At 50.1% G+C, this 25,214-nt stretch overlaps 6 protein-coding genes across 6 annotated transcripts; 3 read left to right on the forward strand and 3 right to left on the reverse strand.

Moving 5' to 3' along the window:
- Positions 1-164: 164 nt before the first annotated feature.
- On the reverse strand, positions 165-1,649 carry LOC131209971 (large ribosomal subunit protein mL37). Its single transcript, XM_058203147.1, has 3 exons — positions 1,045-1,649; positions 686-978; positions 165-612 (listed from the first exon to the last, which is right to left on the reverse strand). Exons 1-3 carry the CDS (start codon positions 1,566-1,568, stop codon positions 197-199), a joined length of 1,233 nt encoding a protein of 410 aa, XP_058059130.1. The 5' UTR covers positions 1,569-1,649; the 3' UTR covers positions 165-196.
- A 503-nt stretch (positions 1,650-2,152) lies between these two features.
- LOC131210353 (uncharacterized) lies at positions 2,153-5,605 on the forward strand. Its single transcript, XM_058203584.1, has 5 exons — positions 2,153-2,287; positions 2,605-2,768; positions 2,853-4,343; positions 4,413-4,882; positions 4,948-5,605. The coding sequence occupies exons 1-5, from the start codon at positions 2,153-2,155 to the stop codon at positions 5,496-5,498; spliced, it is 2,811 nt and encodes a 936-aa protein (XP_058059567.1). The 3' UTR covers positions 5,499-5,605.
- A 965-nt stretch (positions 5,606-6,570) lies between these two features.
- On the forward strand, positions 6,571-15,153 carry LOC131211825 (egl nine homolog 1). The gene is made up of 6 exons (XM_058205455.1): positions 6,571-7,026; positions 7,120-8,663; positions 9,376-9,495; positions 9,610-9,690; positions 13,688-13,827; positions 13,914-15,153. The coding sequence occupies exons 2-6, from the start codon at positions 7,173-7,175 to the stop codon at positions 14,134-14,136; spliced, it is 2,055 nt and encodes a 684-aa protein (XP_058061438.1). The 5' UTR covers positions 6,571-7,026; positions 7,120-7,172; the 3' UTR covers positions 14,137-15,153.
- Positions 14,960-16,964, reverse strand: LOC131211826 (cytochrome P450 9c1-like). The gene is made up of 2 exons (XM_058205456.1): positions 16,712-16,964; positions 14,960-16,637 (listed from the first exon to the last, which is right to left on the reverse strand). Exons 1-2 carry the CDS (start codon positions 16,930-16,932, stop codon positions 15,338-15,340), a joined length of 1,521 nt encoding a protein of 506 aa, XP_058061439.1. The 5' UTR covers positions 16,933-16,964; the 3' UTR covers positions 14,960-15,337.
- A 600-nt stretch (positions 16,965-17,564) lies between these two features.
- Positions 17,565-20,983, reverse strand: LOC131207133 (uncharacterized). The gene is made up of 3 exons (XM_058199742.1): positions 20,404-20,983; positions 20,141-20,333; positions 17,565-20,073 (listed from the first exon to the last, which is right to left on the reverse strand). The coding sequence occupies exons 1-3, from the start codon at positions 20,981-20,983 to the stop codon at positions 17,565-17,567; spliced, it is 3,282 nt and encodes a 1,093-aa protein (XP_058055725.1).
- Positions 20,984-22,304: 1,321 nt separating this feature from the next.
- On the forward strand, positions 22,305-23,714 carry LOC131209713 (alpha-2-macroglobulin receptor-associated protein). The gene is made up of 2 exons (XM_058202837.1): positions 22,305-22,587; positions 22,646-23,714. The coding sequence occupies exons 1-2, from the start codon at positions 22,399-22,401 to the stop codon at positions 23,558-23,560; spliced, it is 1,104 nt and encodes a 367-aa protein (XP_058058820.1). The 5' UTR covers positions 22,305-22,398; the 3' UTR covers positions 23,561-23,714.
- The last annotated feature ends 1,500 nt before the right edge of the window (positions 23,715-25,214 follow it).

Below are 25,214 nucleotides of genomic sequence, written 5' to 3' on the forward strand. Positions count from 1 at the left end.
AGAGTTGTCCTAGGAGAGTTGATGAAAAAAGTTTGATTGAATTTACATAGATCGGATAGGTTTGCACTGAAACACAATGGTGATACTGCCATTTTCGGAATTTTCTGCTTTCAAGGATGTTGGCAAGCACAACAGATTGTAATATCATACTAGCTATAATAATTTCTGTTTTATTTAGCACGCTGGTTCGATCCCTCTAGTTCGAATAGAACATGGCAAAGAGTCTCAAAACATCTTTATTGTAGCCGTCTAGTGTCGGCTTCCCCACGACGTAACCGCACTGCGTGTACAAATCGAGAGGCGACTTCCGGAACCACATGTTGCGCTCGGTGGTGGAGCTTAGATCGAGCGTGTTCAGCTGATACACGCTAAAATGGAACGTTTTGCTGTCCGTTTGCACCGCTTGAACCGTGATCGGATGCGGAAGTGCCTTTACATCATCGCCGTACAGTTGGCGGGCACGAGCCGCTGCCACAGTAAATGCCTTTACCATAGTACGACCTTCTACTTGGTCTCGCGAAACCGGCAGCTCGGTTAGATTTTTCACGTCGCCCGGCGAACAATGTATGAACACCGTATGAGGGTGGGACATCTTGTAGTTTCGGCTTATGGCTACAAAGCAGGAGGATCGGATCAATTGGTAAACCAGACACCAAACACCAGTAACACTGGTGAGTAAACTTACGGTACTCGTTTCTCCAATCGTAAATATTTTTTTGCGGAATCGAAACCGTTTCCTTCACAGGAAACAATGTTGGAAGCTCCTGGTCAAGGGGCCTGTAGACGCTCACGTCGAATGGGTGTAGCGGTGCGCTCGAAATGATCAGTGAATCCGCTTTTACGTTCATCAGCAGCCGTTCGTTCTCTTTGACCAACGGGACTAGGAACTGGGCGTTAAAAATCACCTTACGATTCGCATTTACCGGGCGACCAAGGAAGCGCTCGCAGTGAGTGACAAACTTCGAAAGAATCAGTTGACTGAAGAAAAGAATTGATGTTTTAAATGGATGCGAGGAAAAAGGCTACGATGTTACATTAACGTACTTGCGGCGCCCTTCGGATATTCCGTAGCTTCGCGGAAGCACGTAGGCCGGACGATCCTCTACCTTGACGATGGCCTTTTTCACCTGCTCCGTGTCGAACACAAGGGCGGAAAGAACGGCCTGTTGCATGGAGCGGTCAAGTTGTGCCGGTAATTTTGTTTGGTCCAGTTTTTCTTCCATCTTGAGTGGTAAATCATCGAAGACGACTGTGTTGAGTAAGGCCTGCGACTGACGAACCCCTTCCAGCAGTACGTTCCTATCGCCATACACATACGCCTGCTGTGACTGCCACAGCGGATGCGTTTCATCGTGAACAATCGACGGTGCCAAAATGCCAGGAAAATTGAATTCCTGACGTGGTAGTTGCACCTTTAACACATCTTTTGGGTCACGCACTTCGATACCGCGGGCAGCTAGCTCCTCTTCGGCGCCGGTGCTGTTCGGAACACGTTTGCCTTGTCGTAGCCAGTGCTTTTTGAAGAAAAACCCGATGTGCTGCCGCCGAAGCACATCCGTAAGCCGCATTTTAGTGTAAACTTCGCTCCCAATAAACGTATGATTGAATAATCCAATGCACCGCCCAGCACGAGTTTTTGTTTTCGGCTATTCCGCTGATTTTGACATTCCGCTTTGACACTGTGGATCATAACACGAGAAAGCAGCGCGTGAAGAAATAAACAATCGGCTATTGAAAGTAAACAAGGGTGCATTTCAAACCGTGCTTTTTATTGTTTTAAAAGCCTGCCAGGACGTTCTACTTATTTCCTGTGCTAGTAAGAATTCAGTTTTGCAAAATATCCGACGATGAAAGATTCCGGCCTTACTGGCAACCCTGGGTCGCTGGCAGATTGACACACGAAGTGAACGGAACGGAGTGACAGCTGCTGATGTTTTTTACTTCTTTCGTTTCTGGTGCGCGAGTTTTCATCCCGTTTTGGCCAGCGGAAAACACCGATCGGCGATCTTTTTCCTTCCGCTGGCGGCCTATCGGCCATGCTGGGTCTCCCGTGCGCGTTCCTGTCAAACAAGAGTCGTCTGCTGGCCGTTCCAGCCGCGTTTTGTGCTGTTTGCGGTGCGTGTGGCACGAATGGGAGAAACACCGAAGAAAGATGGCTGATGCGAAAAGATCAACAATCTCGACGAACAACAGCAACAGCACCACCAGCAGCAGCAAGTCCCGCAAGTCCAAGAATGAACTGATACGCAGCCTCGTCGGATCGTATCTGAAGGCGCGCAACTACACCGTAAGTACGAATGTTGCTGCTTGCCGCTGCCCGCGTAGTGTACCCCTGCCTGGCGCCCCAGCAAGCCCATCGTTGCGATACTATTGCCTTCTGTTGATGCTGATGGCGTCGTCTATCAGGAGACTCTTCCACCTTCGCGAAGGAGCTCCTTTCTCACGCCGCGATGAATGTGCTGTGTGCGCGCGAGTGTGTGCGTGTGTGTGTGAATGGGAGAAAGCGGCGAGAATGCGAAACTATAACCTGCCGGCCATCAAAGTGACCGCTTGCCGGTGTCCGTCGTTACTGACAAGTTTACCTGTTTTGTCGCGCGATTTCAGGTTACCGATCGTTACCGAAAGACGGACCTTGTACTGACACAATCAACCGATCAGATCGTGATGAACACTGCCATCAAGAACGAAGTGTCGAAAGTGAACAGTGTCCTGTTCTCGAACATCGGCCTGAACACGAATCCTGCGCAGGTCGATCAGCACTTCGCCAAGTACGTATCGCCAACTGGCCCATCCATAAGCGTTCGGGTTTCAATCGGCCTTACGGCCTTCTCTGCCCCTTTCTTCCACGCCAGGTTTACAAAGTTCATTCGCAGCCAACCGGAAGCGGTCCGCGTGGAGCTGACCGAAATCGTACCACCGTTGCTATGTCATTTGTACATCGACATGCTCCGGGGGCGAGATTGGCGACCCGCAATTGAGTTCCTGCGTAAACATGCCCCACTCGTGGGGAAAACCGAACCCACCAATGCAGCCGCTGCCAATCTACCCCCGTCGTTGTCGAACCAGCAACAGAAGCTCAACGGCACCATAGACGAACAGCGGGAGGCAGGCTCGTTACCACCGCCGGCCGCGGTGCAAAGTTCCATCATTGTTTTCGCTCCGGCAAGCCCCGGCGCTGATGCTGGGCGTATGGAGCTGTACAAACAGTTGGTTCATAAGCTCTCCCAAGTCACGCACCTTCAGGAGTACGATAGCGATCCGTTGCTGGTGCAGTTTCGCTCGTGCCAGACGCAACTCCGGATGCGGTCCCCTTCGATCGCAGCCCTGCGCCAGTATCTGGCCAAGCACGGTCACTCCGTGCTCCTACAAACGTTACGAACGTGGTTTTGCTTCGAAACGGTGGAGGATAAGAACTTTTCCGACTACAGCCCGGAAGTAGGAGGGCAGCGTAGATTGGGGTGCAGTCAAAGGGCGGCCAATGGTAGGCTGACTAACGGTGGGAACATGGATGTTGATGAAAGCTACCCGGATGCAGTTGAAACTAGCGGGCGTATGCATGAGTACGATTTCGCCGAGCACACGGAACGCGAAAATGAACGATATTTGTTGCTAAATGGCTTTACGAAGTCGTACGTGCGCCACCGCATGCTCGAGACCGAAAATGGAGCATCCGGCGACCGGTTGTGTGATGATGAAGAGGACGACGACACTGATGAGGAAACTGCGAGGAGTGTGATCGGCCGTATCGCTGAACCAATGATCTCCGACGAGCATCCAGAAAGCGATGGTGATGTCGGTGCACTTGGAGGAATGTTCCCTCGGCGTCTCACGACCCAAGAACGGTTGAGGCGGCTGCGGGAGAGTGCGAATAAGGTGGCGCTCTATCAGCGGCCACTGTGTGTGTACAGATTGGAAAACGTCGGTCACCAGCTAACAAGTGTTGCGATAGATTCGAACTGCTGCCATGTGGCGAGTGGGTTTGAAGACTCCACCATCATGCTGTGGTCAACGAACCGTAGCACGCAGATGGGCCGTAAACCTTACGCTTGCTTCCGGGATCGGCAATGCAGCTGGAACGTGACAGCCTGTGATAGTAGGTTTAGTGTGTCGGAGGATTCCGATGACGACGACGATGCCGATGACGGTGACGGTGAGAGAACTGCCCGAGCGTATAGTGATGGAACATCGCTACAAGAGGACGGTGCCGGTGGCAGCATGTTCGATGGGACGTCCCGTGGCGATCGCGCAAGAATGAACAAGCTGCTGCCACCCTATAACCGACGACAGACAAAACGGGAACGGTGGAAGAAGTTTCTCGAGCGACGATGTTTAGAGAATACCTTGTACGTTGTTCGGTAGTCCGTTCGGGGTAGGAGATAATTAATTTCAATCTCTGCTCATCTTTCAACCAGTTCCGAAACGGGGGGTGTAGTGCTGCGGGGGCACAGCAACGCCGTGACGGATCTACTCTTTTCCGAGCACGGCTCGCTACTGGTGAGTACGTCGCGCGATTGCACGATGCGCGCCTGGACCGGGCACGATTACAACTGCCGGGCGGTATATCGTGGCCACAGCCATCCCATCTGGACATTAGCGGAAAGTCCTACCGGACTCTACTTGGCTACGGGGTCGCGTGACACGACGGCGCGTTTGTGGTCTACCGATCGACACTTTCCCCTGCAGATGTACGTCGGTCACAGCCAGGACGTCGATACTGTCGCATTTCATCCGAACGGCAACTATCTTGCGACCGGTTCGGCCGATCTCACGGTACGATTATGGTGCGTTACGAGTGGCAAGCTGTTTCGTATCTTCACCGACTGCCGCCAACCGGTCCACCGGGTTTGCTTTAGCCCGGACGGCAAATACCTTGCTGCTGGAGGTACACTCTCGAAAGGAGGGCTTACGATTGGTCAAGCTAATGGTTTTCGTTTTGTGTCTCCGTAGGTGAGGAGAATCGTGTGCGCATCTTTGACCTTGCGGCCGGTGCGCAATTGTCGGAGCTAAAGGACCATACCGCAGCGATAACGTGTGTTACCTGGAGCCCCGATAGTCGCCACTTTGTTTCATCGTGTGCTGACGGTACGATACGGATTTGGGACGCAAAGCGGATGCTATCAACGGTGACGATTGCTTCTACGGCATCGCCATCATCGAGTCATGCACAGTACACACAGTCTGCTGGCAACGATCGCAGCCATCCGATCAACCTTAACAACGGCACCATCAATCCAAAGACGAACATCACATTCAACTCCGCGCAGCACCATCCAGTGGACGTTGCGAACACAGCCAGAAGTACTTCATCGTCACAGCATCCACCGGCTAGTGGCCTCGGTGACTCCGCTGCGGCGGCATCGTCAGCCGGATCGAACCCTGCATCGTCAACCGCCACCATCGCCAATCTCCTGCTCGCATACTCAACCGGTTGTCAACGAGTTTATCGGTTGCACTACAATAAGCTTAATGGTGGATTATCGTGTATAGGGAGTAGCTAAAACGAGCGGTTAGACACACAAGCCCAAAACCTGGTATAAGTATTATTTATTGCAACGCAGTCCTCAGTTGATAGAAATAGACAAATGGTGTGAAGTAAAAGTGACAGAATGAGTAAAGACACAGAGATTACGTTACAAAAGATGAAATAGCTCAAGTAAGTGTTTGCTATCGCGAACGCCCACGTTGGTGGTGCGCGTGCAGGATTCTTCAAAGTGCTTCAAAAAGAAATAATAAAGTTATGGTAATAAGAAGAATCTTCTAACGAAAACCATGCGTTATAATTGGGTCTTCAAAGTGTGTTGTAACATGCGTTTCGCTGCACTAGAAGAATCTTCAGCTTTTCCTTGTTGTTTCACGTTTTACAATTTACGTTATAATAACAGTTGAACAACATTAAGTGCCTTTTGGCGAATCCTCCAAATGTTGAGCCGTTGAAAAGAAATGATTCGCTTCATCAAAAAGGACAAATACTTTCGCTACGGTTGCAATTCAAATAAAGCGAACGTACGCAGCCAACCGGTAACTGGCGCTTCAACATCCCAAACAAAAAAGGCCCTCTTTTTCTTCATACTGAGACGGCATTTCTCACGCGGACTTTTCTCTCGACAAAGGCCAGAAAGGGAGCGCAACAGTGAGCGAAAAGTTCTACCATTTGACAGTTCCGTGGTGGAGTGTCCTTCGTCCTTCGTCCTTCATCGTTCACGTCGTAAGCAAATTATCGGACGCGGAAATCATATTCAATAGGATGCTTTACCGTTGAACTGTCAAATGGTCGCACTGATCGTCCACTGTTGCGCTCTCTTTCTGACCTTTGGCGAGAAAACAGTTCCGCGTGAGCTATTTCGTCTCAGTATGGAGCAAAAGAGTGCATTTTTTGTTCGGGTAGCGTTTGCTCACTTTTGACAGCTACGGCTCGCTGCGCTGTTCGCGTTCGGCTTCATTTCGGAGTGATTCCGAAGAAAAACAAAAATAAAGTTTAAAGTGCATCCCGTTTTGTCGCATTGCAACATTAATGTACACCGTGTCCAATATCGTCCGGGGTCGTGTGGGTCATTTGGCCTCGGCGAACGCTGGCCTGCCAATACGAAGTGTGTGCGGTAGTCATGTTGTGGCGGGTTGTAGTGAACAATTAAAGTGAAAAGCTAGTGCGACACTGACGAAAACCCCTAGGCTGTTGACGATCGGAGCAGTCTGAGGGATAATTGAAACTGTCTTTCGTAACAACGCCCGGGCTCTGAGATCAGGCCGACCACAAAAGCAAGGTCGTCGGTCGGTCAAAGAGAGCGAGAGTAAAGTGCCTCCCGCAGCGTCCTGTGTCGGTGAAAGCGAAAAACAGAGTGTCGAGTGCAAACCAGTTATAGGTGGCGGATGAGCATGGAGCGGAAGCGCCCCGCTTGCTGTGACGCATAAGAAATGCCATACAAGGCCGTCGCTTCTTGGATAATCAAAACATTGCTGAAAAGAGCTACCACTGCTCCGGCTCGTGTTCCGCTTTGCGAGTTTCGGAGTGTGGAGTGCTTTCCGGTGGTAAGTTACTGGCTGCTGGCTACACAAATACCGTTTGGGGGCAGATTGCAGAAGTCGCTCGTCATCACGTACTGCTTGCACTCTCGTTTGCAGGCCAATTAGCCGCAAGGGGCTGATTACCGGGGTTGAGCGGTGTGCGAGGGGCTATGAATGGTGACCGTGAGAGTGGTTTTGAAGCCGAACAGCACCCGCCCGGGCCGGGAATGGGTGACAATCGGTTCACCAACTACCTGCAACCGGCGAACGCTTCAGCGCCGATGATCTTGCAGCAGCATCGCCACTTTCAGCACCAGTGCCGTATCTGCGGGGCGAACGAAGGTCTGCGGCGTTGCTCGCGTTGCCAGATTGCGTACTACTGCTCGGTAGATCACCAGCGGATCGACTGGAAGGTGCACAAGGTAGAGTGCCGCTCGATACACCAGCTTCCTTCGCAGGCGTTTCCGCAGCAACAGCAGCTGTCGCAGCAGCAATCCCCGGCAGCGCTGTACAACGGCGGTGGGGGATCGGAAGCCGCTCCAGACCAGAGGCTTCAGGGGGGCATCTTCCTCCCGACGCCACAGAGCGGTGACAAGTCGTGTCTACGTGCAGAAATGCTAGGTCCCGCGCGCACCACCACCATCAACGGTGGCGGCGCTTTCGTACCGCGGGCAGCGAATGTAAACACCGCACCACTACAGGCACAGCCGCTACTAACACCATCAGTGTCGCCCTCGTCGTCGTCGTCGCCAGCAACAATAACAACGCCCACCGACCCACCGCAGACAACGGTAACGTCGGACGCGAGTAGCGACAGCGGCGATGAGCTGCTGAACGAGCTCGCAGTCGCAAAGTTATTTCCGATTGATGTGCTCGCCTCGGCTGAGGAACTGGCCGATCTCGATCAGATCGACGTTGACCACATTTTGAACGAGAACAATTTTCTCAACAACATCAACAACTTGAACGTGTTTGATAGCTCCGACCAGCAGCAACAGCAACAGCTACCGTTTGGCGAAAGTGATTTTGTGCCCACGAACAATAATCAAAGCTTTACCGGTGCCGAGACGGCATTCTTCCACAACAATAACAACATTATAGACGAATCTGTCGTGCTGCTGGCGAACGGACAGAGTGTGTCTTTCGGGTCGAGTGCCGGGAACCTGTCGAACGCGATGCATCAGACGGGCAGCGTTATGTTGATGCAGCCCCAACAGCAGCAACCACAGCCACAACAACCGCAGCACGAGCCCCGACAGACCAAATCGCAGCAACAGCAACAGCTCGCCGCTCTAATCGGAAGATCCGGTGGCGGCGGTGGGTCCACCATCGACGGAACGCTGCTCTCGTCGATACGCTCGCCGGTCGGCAGTGACACCGTGAATGCTCTGCTTAGTGTCCTGCAAGGAGATGGTTCTAAACCGACGAATGATGCGGCCGAGCCCGGTACGGGTGACGTGCTGCGTGGTGACAGTTCGGCCAGTGAAGGAAACGAGTCCGACGGTTTCGAGTTGGATAGTGATTTGAACGAAGCGTGCCACAGTTTGATACGGGACATGAATGAGTACGGGGTGTGTGTGCTGGACAACTTCCTTGGCCAGGAGCGTGGCCTGCAGGTGCTGAAGGAAGTCACTGGAATGTACTCGTCGGGTGTGTTTCGGGTAAGGACTTGGGTGAAAAGCCAGATTTAAAGCAATTAATTTGTACACGCAACAAAGATCTCATATCAAATAAGCAGATGGCTGTTCATGTCGTTATTCAAATAAACTCAATTCCGACGTCCACGAAAATCGATGGTTCAGTGTCACGGAACAGGCCATGCATAGGCCTTGTTTGCAGAGAACATTTCTCAGAATATGAGTCACCGCAAATATAGAATTGCTCATCACGATTGACGCTGAGCTTCGGTTTGTGACCTTTTGTCCGTGAGGCCCAATGGAACCTTAAATTCGCGCATTTTTGCAATGAGACATTTTAAAATAACCACATAACACTGTAACGCAATTTAATCAATTTATAGCCATTTATCGGTATAGGTGGGAGCCTTTTTTGGAACCACTGAACCACTTTTTAGTGTTTGTGACACTTTTTCGCGAATCGACGCTATCAACATTTTGCAGTCCTCTTTATCTGTGCCATATTTTCGCATATTTTATGCGTGCCCCTTTCTTCTTATCCAGCAGAATAAATGTGCTCTGGAGCACATTTCCTTATCTTATCGAGACTTTATTGATGGTGCCTGCGTTGCACTGTCGGTTGAGCGGTACTGCACCCATTATTTGCTACTAGCTTACTACTAAACATAGGTTTTTTTTAACATTGACAAACTACCGTTAACTATTTCTTTTTCCTCGTTTTGTCTCAAACATCTAGGACGGACAGCTAGTGTCTAATCGTGGCGGGAAAAATCTGCGACACATCCGTGGTGACAAAATCACGTGGATTGGAGGCAAGGAGCCGGGTTGCAGCAGCGTAGGATACCTTATCAATCGGGTAAGCTGGTGGAAGACTTCTTTTTAATGTTTCCTTCACCTCCGAAATTTCCATGCTTCTCTTTATCAAAAGGGTCGAAAAATAATTCTTCATTTTCGTGCTGCTTTTACTCAGGTTGACGCCGTAATCACCAATTGTAAACGCATGAAGAACAATGGGAAACTTGGCCGCTACAACATCAAGGAACGAACGAAGGTAAGTGGAGAAAAAATCTGCCACAAGTCGCTCCAAATTCCGAGCACGTGCTCTTCCCGCGCTATCCTCTGACCGTTGAACAGAAGGTCAGCACCGCAGAGTTCAGCGTACGAAGCTGTGACGCGACGCATCGCCGGTGCGTGCGTACGTGAGCTCGCACGTGCACGCACAATCCGTCCCGTTCTCCCAGCCTTGCCGGGAAGTCTTATGGTTTTCTTTGGCTTGCGCCTCCTACCTTTCGCTCGACGACGGCAAAGCCCGCCATTAACCCAGGTTATGGTGGACTTGCGTGCAGAAGGTGTGTACGTGTGATACAAGGACCGCGGTCCTTCGTGTCGACCGGGTGTGGTTCCGTTTGTTTCCGCGAGAAAATGTTTAAAGATTTTGACTCTGACTCTGACACCAAGCGCTCTGTTACTCTTCGTAGCGCGCAATTGTCTGTAGTTTCGTTTATCTCTTTGACATTGCGAAGAGAGCAGCTTCTTATTGACAATTCGATGGCGGGGAAAGACCTTGAGAAGCGCTTCCAGCCGCGTGGCGGGTTAACTGTTTGGCCCGGGTGTGTACAGGGCAGGTTTTAGTATGTCTATGACCGGTCAGTCACGTAGTCCAGAAATGACCCGATCACGGTCACCAGGAAGTGCGAATCAGGGAGGTCCGTTCCGTTCGCTGGAAACCTCAACTACCGAGATTCTTTTCCAACGGCTTGTACTTGAGACTTTAGTGGGGGAGCAGAGTTGGACGCAGCATTTTGCGTGTAACAATCGTGGTTTTGTTTCTACATACACAATATGTTGTTCTATTGCTCAATAGTGTCTTCTGTTATGGTTGATAAACGCATTTTCTGTCCACCCGTTTTGTTCGTCGCGGTTACAAAGGAAACAGCCAACACTGATTGCAGTTGCAATTGATGCACCATCCGATAATTATTCTTCTTTTTCCCTAATCCATCTGCAGCTGTCATCGGTTTACACCCGGTTCTCACACTAAGCGTACCCATTAATCGTAACCCGTCCATCGGCGGATGAAGCATAATCAGTGAAACGTGATTGATCACACACCACTGACCAGCACTTGACCAGTTGATCGATTTCCGATTCGATGGCCGCTATGGCACAGAAAACCGCAGAAAAAAAATGCGCAATTGGTTGTGCATGGTTTTGTCATCCGTTCGATGGCATGGTTTTCGGGAAGCAATCGGTAATTCGCGATCAGTGCAACATCGCGATCCCAGATACCGGTGATGTGGAGCGTTCACCAGTGAAGATGGACACGAACGATGATAGCGAAATCAGTTAAACTATCACCGGAGGCCATCGGGCACTCGTCCTAGACGGCAGGGCGACCACTTGCATTACAAATCGTTTTCGATAATACGAATTTATTGTGGTATTCTTGCTATTGTCACCATCTTTCCATTGCTCGAACTAAATGTTAGTCTCAAAATGATTGTTTTAAAATTGTTGCAATCAAACGCGGCTGAACGTATTACTTCAGTACTGTGATCCTGTGTCTTCCTCGTAGAGAAAGTAAATCGGCACTCGTCCGTAGCTAGCCGTATCGGCATGCTGGATGTGGCGGAAGAGAAATACGGCTGCCAGCACGTAGCAAAGCTGCGCTACACCCAGAAACGCTACCTTGATGCTGCGGAAAAAGTAATCCTCGATGCGCAGATCCTGGATCCTGGGGCCCTTGGTGCACTGGTACTTCATGTAGGGAAAACATCCGGTTCGCAGGATATGATAGTTGGTACCGGTATCGAGAGTCCAGTTGAAGTGCGATCTGCCGAACTTATCGTCGTTTGCTGCGATGGAAAGGAAAGATGTTATTTTGAACTAGTATAAGCCTTGCTTCAAATTCCATAGAGGTACGTTGATGAACACATCCAGTTTGGGCATCAAAGGCAAAGCTTACCCTTATGAAGAAGGAGGTCCAAGATGGCTCGTTGCATTGTTTTAAATAAGTCGTCAGCACCTCGGAAGCTTTCGGCTTACCGATGACGTTCACCAGAGGAACTCGCATCTTGCACTGATCCACTGATCCCGGTAACTTTAAGAAATTGTTTGCAGAGTGGAGTTGGAGTAGTCAACAAAAGTAGCTTTCTGTGTAAGTTTCTGTTTTCACCAACTACACTTACGTTTCTACCACCGAAGGCTTATAATCTCGTTTCGTTTGTTTCGTGGTTTTGTTGACGGAAGATTTAGTTGATTTTGAAAAAGATGAATTTTATTACAAGACAATTAAAAATAACCACAAGAACAATAACGTCGTCAAAATGTTACTACACTCCTCAGTAAAACACGCTAACATAGTAAAATTGTTTTTAGTTAATTCTATTTTCTCTTACCGCAACATTAAAACACGAAAATGGAAGAATGTGGTGCAACCATTGTAACATAGTAACCATTGAACGCAACGAACGAAGAAGCGAAGGTCCGTTTGTTCCAAGCATTAGAAATCATAAATCTCATATCCCAAACTCTTTGATTTACTTGCAATAATAACTCAAGTTATGGTTTCTACGGTTGGCAGCTTATTAAACCTCTGGATGTTTATTTAACCGTTATGTTGCGCGCGCCGAGCATAAAGTTATCCTACTATTAACTTGAATTACAATAACTGGTATCAAAACGCCCACATTAGATCTAATCCGTGTTAATCCGTGGTAAGCCAAAGGATGTTGAAGATTGTGATTTCGACGTCGCAACTTAATGTCCCAGTTAATGATCGTTAAGCCGCAAGAAAGTACCTTAACAGGTGACACTTTATCTGCTAAGCCTGTCCCGATTACCCGGGTAAGTACCGGTGAGGTTACTCATGCAGCATTTCCCCGGCCATATCGTTCGTAGTGTATCGCTGACGGGGTACGAAATATTAAAGTGCACTACAAAAATCTCGTCCAATAATAATCCCCCAGACGAAGACATTGCTTGTGCCCAAAGACTGTGGGCCATCCATCGGACCGCAATTGCTTTTTATCTTCACAACGAAGCTATCTCTGAGTGTCTGAGATCCGGTTGGATGTGTTATTTTCCTTTCTTCGAATACATTTTGCTGTAATCGATTGTTTACCGTCCGTCTGTATTTCTGTCGGCCTTTTTGGTGCGTTCTGCGCGCGGCTTGTGCCAGTGAATCCCCCTTTAAAGAAACCGCCGTTCACAACGCGTGCGCGCACCGGGTGGTTGGCCAAACCGCGGCGCGTTGTTGCGTCGTCGCTGTGCGGTTTGCAGTGTGTGCCTCAGAAGCGCACAAGCACACAATCTGTGCACGGTGGACGCACACACATGCACGCTTCGCGCGACGGTGAATGGTTGGTGCGCCACTGCCATTGGGGAACATGTCACGTACGCCACCGCCGAATTTTTTTGGGCCTAGACAAGGCGTGAGAGCCAAGGCGCCAGCCGATGGATTCGCAAATTGTTGCGATTGCGATGGTGGACATTCCATGCCTAAGGATGGTCACAATCTGCAAGGAGGGCATTTCTAGGGAGGGCACTCCAGTAAATGTCATTTTGTTAATATTTTTGTATGTGCACAGGACTCGAATAGTATCAAGATATTATTCTTTCATAAGAAATGACTTTTATTACGAAGTACTGGCTTTTGTCCCCCAGCGTTTCTCTACTACCTAGTTACTGATGCCCGATAAGGGCGTGGTGTGTATGTTACAGTTATTTAGCCAGCTCAGATTACAACTGGAATCTTCTGGAACCATTTCGCTGCTGCCATTGTCACCAACACACTGCGAAAGTAATTGTTTAGCTCGGCTCTGAATTGCCGATACCGTTCCATAAATCTTAACACTAAGTTTAAACTACAAGTTTAACATAAGTCCTGGAAATATATGGCTCCGAATGTCGTCAAATGATCCTAAAAATGGTTAACTTAACCGAAGATCGGCAGATAATATAAATCACCCTCTCTCTTACTGTCTTCGGCCTAGTCGTTATTATTTTCATTAAACTTCTTGTTTTGTTTCGGTTTATTCTCTACGTAGGCCATGGTGGCTTGTTATCCTGGATCCGGTTCGCACTACGTGAAGCACGTCGACAATCCTAACCGCGACGGACGGTGCATTACGGCCATCTACTACCTAAACCTGGACTGGGACGTTAGGGAGAGCGGCGGTCTACTACGGTAAGGGATCGTCGCCAGCTACCCGGCATCCGCATCGTCGGCAGCGACAGGCTATTAACACTGCCTCACTCTTTTCCTCCCGAAAGGATTTTCCCGGAAGGATGCAATGACCGTGTCGCCGACATTGAGCCAATTTTCGATCGTATCCTTTTCTTCTGGTCCGACCGGCGCAATCCCCACGAAGTGCAACCTGCCCACCGTACGCGGTACGCTATCACCCTGTGGTACCTGGACGCGGAAGAACGCGAATCCGCTCGCCTGCGCTACCAGCGCGATTGTGAGAACAGGTTTAAGACACCGGCACAATAAGGCCAAGGCAGCCCGGTAGGGTGAAGTTGGAAGGGAAACCAATTAGAAGATGAGATGCACCGGGCCTTCCCACTGCACTGGAAAGAGTTGTTTCCTTTTCTCTAAACCATCGACAATCCGCTATCCGTGGTGCAGAAACGAAGGGCATTCATCCTTGCCGATGGTGGCATGCCATGTATTGCAGAACCGACCGGGTGGGTGTGACGGTCCTACCAAATCGAATAATTTATTAGAGAAATTGTTAATCAAATGTGATATATCTTTTATGCTATTACACTACACAAACGACGAGTACATGTTGCGTAGAATCGTTTGAGAATTAATGCTGCAAACGGAAAGACCGTGTTTTGATATCGACGGCGGTTGGTATAGGGTTTTGTTGAACGGAAAGATTTAGTAGCTTTATATAAATGTAACCATGTTGAGTTGTACATAGAGAACCAAGAAATGGAACTGAGTGTGAAGTGAACATCGGGTAAATTCCGGATGGAATTCCGTTTGTAGAAGGTGATGGAACAAGAAAAAAACATAATAGAGCGTTAAGAGCAGGTAACAGAGTGAGACAAACAAAGGCCGAAGGACAAGAAACTGTGAAAATTGATTAAAGTGTATAGAGTAGGGAAAACCAATGCAAATCAATCGGTTTCATTAGATAGCAAATTGGGGAAACATTTTCCCGCGGTTTTTTTGCTCGGTATTAATTAACTGTGCTTTCTTCGATAGGCCGTAGGCCAGTTGAGGAGTATTGATAAGAGCAAGAATTTAACGGAAGAATAGTCATGCGTCAACAGAGTAAAATAATCAAATAACAATGAAAGAGAAAAGAAGAGATGATCATTTATATTTTTATTCCCTTGGCGTCGATGTCACCATCAGCGTCGAGGGGGGAAAAGAAGAAGTATTCCAAAACGGGATGAAGGACCAACCGCAACGCAGAACAGAGTTGCGATCAACTAACGCTATAACAGTGAACGACGTACGTACAGTGATTTGTATTCTACTCAACAATAGATAGAAATTGAATTTACGCGTGTTTTTGTGTTTCAGTACTGCTTCTTTCGTTATGCTTATATTTTTGTATATCTTTGTATAATTGAAACGATATTGAATCGTTGTTTCGCCCATTTCATTGAAAGGAATACTTGTCTTAATGTCTTAATACGTGGTCGCAAGAACGAGCCGAGTCCGACGGACAGCAGCATCATGAATGTCGAACATTAAAGTTGATCCACAATCCGTCCCGTGGTTCCAACGATTCGGGTGATTCTATCAATTTCAACGGTTCCACCGTTCGATCACCAGACGACAGTCGGAAGCGGGTCACTAGCGTTACCAGCGTTGCCTTCACCATCATTGTCACAAACTCCTGCCCGACACAACCGCGCCTAACGCCAAAAGGAATGAACGTCTCACCGGACATTATACTTTCTCGGCTCGGGCCTACAAATCGCTCCGGATTGAAGCGTTCCGGTTCGGTGAAGTACTCGGCATTCCGATGGAGCGTCCACACCGACACGTACAGCTTGTCGCCTACCTTCAACGGAACCGCAGGTCGTGCACCATTGCTGGGTGCCGCCAGGAGGTACGGTTTGGTACATTCGCGCACAAGCAACGGTTGTGGTGGCCATTTCCGAAGCGTCTCTAGCACAACCGCGTCCAGAAACGGTAACTTTCGGATGCTTTCGAACGTCAGCTTCTTTCCGTCCGCAGACGCACTTTCTATCTCGCGAAAGAGTGTCTGCTGCACAGCATCAGCCCCTGCCAGCTCGTACAGGGCAAATGACAACAGGTTGACCACCGGTTCGAAGCCTTTCGTGAAGAATGTGACGCACTGTGCGGTGAGCTGCTCCTCGCTGAGGCGATCCTGCTGCTTGGCTTTAGCGTTCGAATGACTCAAAAGCCGCGCGATGGTGCTGCTAGAGTTTGACGAGACGGCCGCTTGGTACTGTTTCAGAAGAAGATCAGCGTCCCGTCGGTCCATCAGCTGCACTCCGCAAGCACGCATAAGCTGAGGCACTAAATAGAAGGCCATCGTTTTGAGCGTCTGCACTGGATTCGTTCCGTAGGCTAGGGCGTTGGCCACGGTTAGGAAGCTGTCGGTGGTCGGTTCGTTGAATGTGTTCAGCTGTTTGCCAAAAGTACACCCGGCGTGCACATTCATTGTGTGCTTTCGAAAGATGCTTTTCAGTTCCAGCTGCTCGTTGCCGCGCGAGACGATAAAATCAACCAGGTCGTTACCACAATTCTTTACCACTGTTTCCATCCCGTCGCAAACGGTGGCTGACCTCAGAACGGGTTCCAGAATTGGCAACAGTTTCTTCGAAGCTCCGACCCCTTTCAACAGATGCAGCTGGCTGCCGAGAAAGTGGTCCTTTTCGCCGTCAAGAAAGTAACCGTAACTTTCAAAGTGTCCAGCAGAGTCATTCCTCAGCACCTGCCTTATGACGGTTGGATCGCGGATGTACAACGCCGGAGACATGTAGTTGTAGAACCCATACACGCTGGAACGGTGGGAAGAGGAATTTAAATAAATGACAAAGCGTAGATGGAACAGTTTATTCGGGACTAGCATTACTCGCAGTGGGCAAACTTTACGGAAAACTGCTGAATCTGTTCCATCGTCGTCAGCTTACCGCTGAGCACATCGCTCAGGTTGCCGTACAGCAGATGGGGTCTCTCGTGCGGGACGCCCAGCCGACGGAAGTACGCCAGATGGCGAGTGAGAAGTTTGTAGGTGAAGAATCCGACCAGCGTCACGAGGATGAAGGTGAACCAATAAAGGTCTTCCTGATTCATCTTGGAAACGGACGAGTTTTCCACACAAAAAACCGACTGTAGTTCCCAAAGACACACCGCCAGTTGACGGCACTCAACGGTGAGGGCTTAAATGATCCGTGAGGTACTATGTTTCATTGATAAAAATGCGTAATCGCGAAGAACTGGTCCCCCTCAACAAAATTCGTAACTCGTAACTTCAGTTGATCATCTGACGAGGCCGGCGTTACAAAACAGTGGAACGTCAAAACATGCGACCAAGAAGGGGAAAATCGGGTGACATTATGAACGAAAAAAGGCGTTACGGGCGTTACTTTTGAATGGGAAATCGGTTTGGCAGCTTGAGCGAAAAATATACGTTGATAAACATGCAAAAGCTATTGTAAAACATCTGCATTTCTAGCAGCACACGAAAATGTGAAGTGAAAATGTGAACGGTTCAATGTTTCAAAGGTTGCCTATTTCTTGATAATTTGCAACGGAAGCTGGATCCAGCGAAAACACTCGATTCATGAAAATCCCAGTCAGTGCTTCAAGACCTACCATATTCACGTGCCCACAGGGGATTTTATTTGACTTACAATCGAACTATTTTACACACGTATCATTTTTGTTACCATTCGGTAGCTGCTAACGATTGGCACTGACCGGTTTCACGACGTCGGCTTGCCGAACCATCCGGAGAACAGCTGATGAAAATCGCTCGTCGCCTTACGCATAAAGTTCACCACCGTCCGGATGACGTACGCTCCGGGCCTGCCCTCGTCGGTGGTCTCGTCGTAGTGCTCATGCTCGTGGTCAGCTTCCGTCGTCACACTCGGCCGTGCCTCCGCCCGTGGCGCCACCGGAGGTTCGACGTAGTTCTCGCGCGACTCCAACGATGAAGCCTTCCGCTGGATCATGTTCGATCGTTCCCGGGCCTCCCAGGACTGCGGATGGAGCAGAACGTTTCGCTTGGTCCGCCTCGGTTCGTGCTTCTCGTCACTGGCTGACCCATCGATCCTCTCGCTCGCATCGTTCTCGTCCGAATCGAGCTCCTCGATCGCCTCGAGCATCAGATCGAACATTTCGGCAAACTTTTGCTGCAGTTTGGCGTTGTTCCGGAAGAAGTCCTCCAACCTTTCGATGTCCCGTTCTGACGCCACCGCTGAGAGGTCCCTCTCTGAACGCTTGTACCGCGGCCGCACTTCGGCGACCTCCGCCGATGACGACTCCAGCGACCAGCTGTCTTCTAGCCGGTACAGGTCCTGCCGCTCCTCACTGTTGGCACGAGGTGCAGGCGTATAGAGGGCAATTTCCTCTTCCTCGGTCACTGGAGGCTCCTCGTACGTTGGCGCCTCGTGAGACTCCTCGCCAACCATTTCCGACGATTCCTGGTCAAGCACGTTAGAGAGCATTGCCTCGGAGCGGTTGGCCGTGTCTTGTTCGTGCATCTCCTCCTGGTACCGCTCATCGACGCTCCTATCTGTGGTTGCCTGCGCGAGGGACGCCACAACAAACCCATCGCGTTCTTCGATGCGATCGCGCTGGTCTCGCTCGGACGGTCTCTCCTTCACGATCGTCATGTAGCGATCGATACGCTTCGTTTCTTTCGCCTCCATCTCGTGTCCGTCTCCCACGCGAAATGGACGGCGGCGGCGACTATCGTACTCTTCGCCACTGTCATCGGTAGCGGCTTTACGCCGGAAGTCTCGCTGGTTGATGGAGATCCTTCTTCTTGCGCCCGGTGGCGTCACGCCCCGATTCCGATGCAGTCTCGGGCCTGACCATCCATCTGCAGCTCCGTCCGTATCCTCGGCCATATAGTCCATATCACCACTGGCCTTCGAAATGACCAGATGGACGTCCCCAAGTGGGAAGTTGGATCGGGGCCCGTCGACCGTCTCCTCGCTGCCTACGAACGCGGGCGGTTCGTTGACTGCCTCGGCCAACGATGATCGTTTCGTTTTCGGGCTGGCCAACTTAGCCGACATTCGCTTCAAGAGCCGCTGGTGTTGGCGGTTCAGAGGGCGATTGGCGCGCTCGCCGCGTTTCGTTCGCTCGCGTAGCGATTCCCGCAACGGGTGTTTCATCTTGCGCAGATGGCGTTTCTCGGTGCGCTTTTCCTTCTGCCGTAGACGCCTCTGCTGGCGCTTGTAGCCCTGGGTCTGCCGTGGACCCCGCGCGCTCCGACCGGACGGTGACGTCTCCTCATTTGCTTGCGCGAGGCTTTCCGCAGGATCGCTATCTTGTGGAGGGCCAGCGATCCGAGAAGGAAATCGCTTCTGGCGACCGTTGGCCGGTAGTTCCATTAGGTCATTCCCCGCCCAACGGCGTCTTCGTTGTAGGGGCTCCAGTGGCACATTGCTCACCACGTCACCGATCAGATCCTGCAGCAGAGCGTCGGCCGAAGTACGATCGTCCGAACGGCTCCTCAGATGCTCCCGATCGTCCGACGGATGATCGTTTCGGCACTCACGAACCTGCACTCCGGGCAGTGTCGCATACAGAATGGATTGTGCTGGCACGTAGAAAGTGGCTCCGTTCATGAGAGAGGTCACAGCGGTCACAGGACTAACCGGTGGATTGTTCGCGTCGTCAAACGCCCTGTTGTTGACCATCGCTTGGCCGCTCTGTACATTGACAAGATACAGCTCGACGGGTGACGTCAGTGCGCGGGTCTGCAAATTGATCGTCACGTTGGCAGCCTCGCCGGCGCTGTCCTCGTTGACGATCACCACGGTCAACGATCCCGTCTGATTGCGGGCACAGTACGCATAGACCGACGTCCGGCAGGGTGTAGAGCTTCCACGATCGCCGACCGTAAGGCGGTGCTGCACCGAGAACACTTTACGACCGATCGTACGTCGGTGCAGCAGTGCCACGACGTAGCTCAGGGTGTACTGTTGGATGTCGTGTCGGTGCAGCGACTTGAAGACGGCACTTACACCACCGCGGGCCGCTTCGCCCAGGAATCGGGCATACTCGAGTCCTTCGCGTAAGCACATGCCACAGCAATCGGACGTAGATCGAACGGCATAGAGGTCTGCATCCCTCGGTGCGATCAAATCGAGCCAAATCGGAACACGATGGCGTCCGGCGAGTCCCCGCAGATTGATTTCCCGTAGCAGTGTCGTGTGGTTCCAGGTGGCGCCCTCGTCTTCTGGGCCGTAGAAAATAGGTCTAGAAAACGGAACAGGACAGCGGATTAGTAAACGCAATTAATGGGGAATTAGGAGCACGATCGTACTTGCTAATGGTCACTGCATCGACGAGCGTGTCCATGTTGGCATGGACGTACTGCAGCTCCTCCAGTGGCACTCCCTCCGGGTTAAGCTCGCCGGCCACCACACTCCAGTGGTCACGGTGCTTGGGGAAAGCCTTCAGCATCATCCGAAACGTTCTCAAGTCTTCGACATACTTGGCGCCGTCAATAACGTTACCTGCAGAAGGGGGAGAGGTTGATCAGTTTCTCCATAAGAGCCAGATGAAGATAATGATAACGACGGGTACCATTTCCCAACTGCCACCGGCACTCGTTGATGCCGAGGCTGCTGGCTGCGGACAGGATTTGTAGCGCACTCTTGGGCTTCCATTCACCGCCACTACCGGATGGGTAGTCCAGCACGAACACTGGCACCAACTCGGCCCGTCGGGCCCACTCGTAGAAGGCTTGCCAGGCACTGGCCGTAATGTGCACCAGTCGTCCGGTATCGGGACCCCCTATAACGCTCTGGCCACCGGCCGTTTGCAGATGAAGCTGCGACGAGTCGGCAACCACCTTCAGGTAAGCCTGGCCGAGACTCTGCGCCATTAGGAAACTCGTTTCACTGATCGGATTGCCTTGGCCGTCGAAAATGTCCTGCGGGTTGGCATAGAAGCTGATGAACGCGGCGTCCACAATGTTGGCCGTGCGACGGGTGTTGACGCTGGCACTCAGTTGCCGTGTCGCCGTTGGCAGGTGCAAACTTTTGGTCACGTCATCGTCTCGGGCTTCGTGCGCTTCACTACACGAGGGTCCGAGCAGTACTGTCACTACCAACGCCAGGGAATAGAACCGGCCAAAAGTGGCCATCCGTTTCACTTCTCTCATCGCTATATCTTGCTGCTGTGCCGCCCGAGTTCACGCCGTCAACTGATCGTACCAGTGCACCGACGCTTACCGGGTAACCTTCCTCTGGCGGGCGGTACCGTAGGACTGGCGAACTTTCTTCGAACAGGAACACCGGGACGGTGGCTTATTGTTGTTGTTATTGTACAAAATAACCAACCACAAACACCGGGGAGGCTCATGGAACCCGTCAAGGGGTTTCCCGTGTGCATGGATTTCTTCGCGACAAACCCTTTGCCTCTGGGGTCGTTCGTGTTCACGGCCTAACGCTGACGACGCGAACTGTCCGAGCAAATGTGCCGGCATCAGCGAAAGTGTCTCCCGAAACATTGTGCCGTAATACGGGTGGTTGGTGCCGCAGCGAATGAAAGTGGTAAAAGTGCGAACTTTAGACGTTGCGATGTCAGAACGCGGAAATGTTTTCGTTCGGCATAAAAACCAACTTTCTGGCGACACTTACACTGTATCATATGTTGTGCCAACGGCGTTAAATGTAACTGTAAACTCGGAGCCATTTGTCTACACAGCGGTACCGAGTGGTAAACAGTTGTAAGAAGCATTACGTATGAATTCGAAATGTTGGATGAATATCACCTGAAACGGCGGTTGCAAGTGTCTCAACCGAACCTTAACGGTGGTTAGAGCTAATTCTGAACCAAATACAGATTCAAACTAAAGATTTACTTTGCTTTGAAACAAATTATAATACCGTAGAAAGAGACAAATTGGCATTGAAACTAAGTATATTGCTTCAACAGACTCCAACTCTAACGATATCGCGTGCCTGTAGATTTGACCATCGACACCATTTTGACACCAGCATGCATTTCATTCGGTAGTTCGACATGAACTTAAAGCAGAAGTCAGTATGATTTAGTCGTATTACTTGTTTATAATTTTTAGGTCAAGCACAACTATATTATGGGCCCATTTTGCACTCAAGTTGATACAGTAATGGCTTGATGGACATCGCTTAATGGGTGCAGCGAGACGGATAATCAACGGAAGAGTAACTATTTACTAACCCATAAATTTCCCAAGACGCACCAATAAATCTTGTCGCCAGACAAAATATTGATCGATCGGAATTATGAATAAATTTCTTTAATTTCTTAATTATGAATATATGTTTTCTTTTACTGCCCAAATCGCACGTTGCACGTTCTGAGTCGAGGAGCAAGTTTTTGCGCCAAACGATACCATGCGTGGTGAATACTGGTGGTGGCATCAACAACTGTCATCCCAAACTCACCACGCTCTCTCCAGCCGTCAGCCGTCAGTTCACCGCGTAGACGATAGCCAAACAAGTGCTTCCAATTTAGGCTTAATGAGGCCGTTCTTCCAGTCTGTGCTATCTTGTTTTGCGCGTTCGAAGAACAAAGATTGAACAATACACAATGTCGTTTCGGCATCTGCTTGTGTTCGCACTCATCGCCTACTGCGTTCGATCGGAAAAGGCGTCCGATAAGTACACCAAAAAGGCAAACGTACTGCCAGACTCGGAGATCTATGAGCCTGATTTTCGCAACATTCAGCGACCGTTTCGGATGGCCAAGCTGAATCTCGTTTGGACGAAAGCCCAACAGGTTGGCACTCTTTGCACGATTACGACGGGTTTGTTTATACACTCTCAACTTTTTCTAGCGACTTACCGAACCGAAGTTGAAGTCGCTGTATACCGAACTTAAGCTGCACGATAAGGAAGAGATCACCTACAAGCAGCTGAAGGAGAAAGATAAAGATGGGCTGAAGGAGGCCCAGCTCCGGGAGAAGCTGGTACGCATCATGAGCACCTACGGGTTGCTGGAGCACTTTGACGAAACGCAGGATCCCGAGAAGTACAAACAACACAAACCGGCCAACGGGGCCAAGGATGCGTACAAAAACAAGAGTCTGTTCAAGGACAAGAAGCTGAACAAATTGTGGGACAAGGCGGAAACGGCCGGCTTCACGACGGAGGAGCTGGACGCGCTGCGGGAAGAGTTTGAGCACCACCAAACGAAGATTGATGTTTATTACAATTTGCTCGAGCAGCTCGGTGATGATACCGATCCGGGCCAGGACGATGATGCGCATCTGAATGCGATCAACGACGACGAGCAGGATCGCTATAATGAGATCGATCGGGGCGAGGAACCGGCACCGGCACCGGCCAACAAGCAGCACGCGTACCTGCATAAATCGAACCAACTGCGTGATAAGCACCGCGACATTCGCGACAATTTCGATCGCTTGGAGCGCATCTCCTCGCAGGGTCCGAAGAGTCAAGATTTTGTCGAGCCGAAGGTGCAGGGCCTCTGGCGGGTGGCACTGGCCAGTGACTTTAGTGCGGACGAGCTGGCTTCGCTCAAGGTGGAACTGCTACATTACGAAAGTCGGCTGCTGAAGTTGCGCACCATGCACGCGGAACATGCGCTCAGCATCGAGAAGCACAAACACAGCGATGCGAAAGCGGACACGCACAAACTGATGGAGGACAACATCAAGAAGCAGACGCGCAAGGTGGAAAAGATACAGGAAGAGGTGGAGCGAAGAATCTTCAAACACTCGGAACTCTAGGCGGGCACGCTTCACTCGAATTAACATTTGTAGGGAACTGGCCAAGAATATCAAAGCAATGGTTAAAAAGAGAACGTTAAGAAAGTTTGTGGTGATTTTTCAACCACTAGAAAGAGATCGGAGGAAAATCATCAATTGAATAAAACACAACCATTTCAACAGTGTTTCACACGATTGTTGTTTTTTACCTGCTTCATTACTTATAATTTTCCGTTTTCAGTTTTCATATTGGGTGGTTCCAAATATAATATATAATTTATAGAATAATATATAATAGTACTCATTATTTAATCAATAATCCGTCCGTAATCATGCGTTTCTGTAAGTGTCGCCCGCTCCGTGCGTTTGCGTTCATCAGCATTTTTCGTTAACCGCGATCGGTGTTTTCGTTTGCCCCGTGTTATTCCACACCACGTCCTGTTTTGCAGCACATTTTCCGTCGCCCGCTCCCGCAAGCCGCAGCACGGCTTAAGTAGCACTGATTCGCAGCAACACAACGATGATGCCATGTGTTAGTTCACCATATTACTTTGTTTTTATTACGATCGTATTTTCAGTATTCATGTAGGTTGTTTCTTATGTTTTCCTCCTCCCGTTCACCTTTTTCCAATATATTGTTAAATGATCATCAGCACACTACTCACTACAGTGTTCGTTCTTCTACCCACGCCTTGGTGCTCAGCAGCGCGTATCTTCCTATCAACTTTCTTCGTTTCAGCAAGCAGCAGCCGAAGATGTAGGTTTGCGTTGTGAAACGATGCTTCGCGCGTCGTGTAGCAGCAGTTTTACGTTTAGTTCTTCCTCTCTCTAATGCTGGGAACACTATCGATCTACTTGTGATCTACAGTCACCAAAACCTAATATTTAGTTGCGCGGTAGCATGAGAGAATGCCCTTCTCCTCTTCTCATCGACAACGTCCAATGATCCCCCACACAGTGCCGCGGGTCACCATCGTTTCTACTTTGCAGTTCCTGAAGCCGAGACTGGATGATGTGCGATCGCGGTAGAGAGCGCTACCTAACAAACTCTACTTCATCATTCTATTTTCATACACTTTTAAATCGTGTGCTGTGTTTTTCACAAGCAAGCGTGAGACCAGCCAGACATTCCGCCAACAGCCGTGCGCATCCTCCGAGGCCCAATCGAAAGAGACACACCGCAGTCTAGTGGAAATCGGTACACTGGCTCACCGCGCAAGCTAAAAAGCGTTCAATAGTCTAGTCGCGATCTTGTATCTTCAGGATCTAGTTTTTTGGGGGGGGAGGGGTCAGCATCTATCACTTGTGGTCATTACTACACGTGGGGCGGCGCGCTCGTGGATGATTAAGACAAATGTATGAGAATAAGAAATGTAGCAAACCACTACCCTTCTCGGAACACCATCGAGAAGCTTCCTTCCTCGTCCTGCTTTGCGCGCGGCCAGGATGCGCTGTGCAAACCCCATTAGCATTTCATTACAGCGCGGCAGGTTAACAATAGTTATGCGAAACTTAACCGAATTCATCTGGAATTAGTATAATGATTCTTTCCTTTTTTACAGCAAACCCTTGGTTTTTCGTCTAGTCCCCCGGTGACCTTCTTGTTGGCGTTTGATTTTTTGTTGTTGCAGATTCGATTAGTGTGCAGTCCAGAAATCGCTCCGTGCACAGTGTT

The sequence above is a fragment of the Anopheles bellator genome, chromosome 2 (assembly GCF_943735745.2).
Source record: "Anopheles bellator chromosome 2, idAnoBellAS_SP24_06.2, whole genome shotgun sequence".
In the NCBI taxonomy this organism is placed as follows: Eukaryota; Metazoa; Arthropoda; class Insecta; order Diptera; family Culicidae; genus Anopheles; species Anopheles bellator.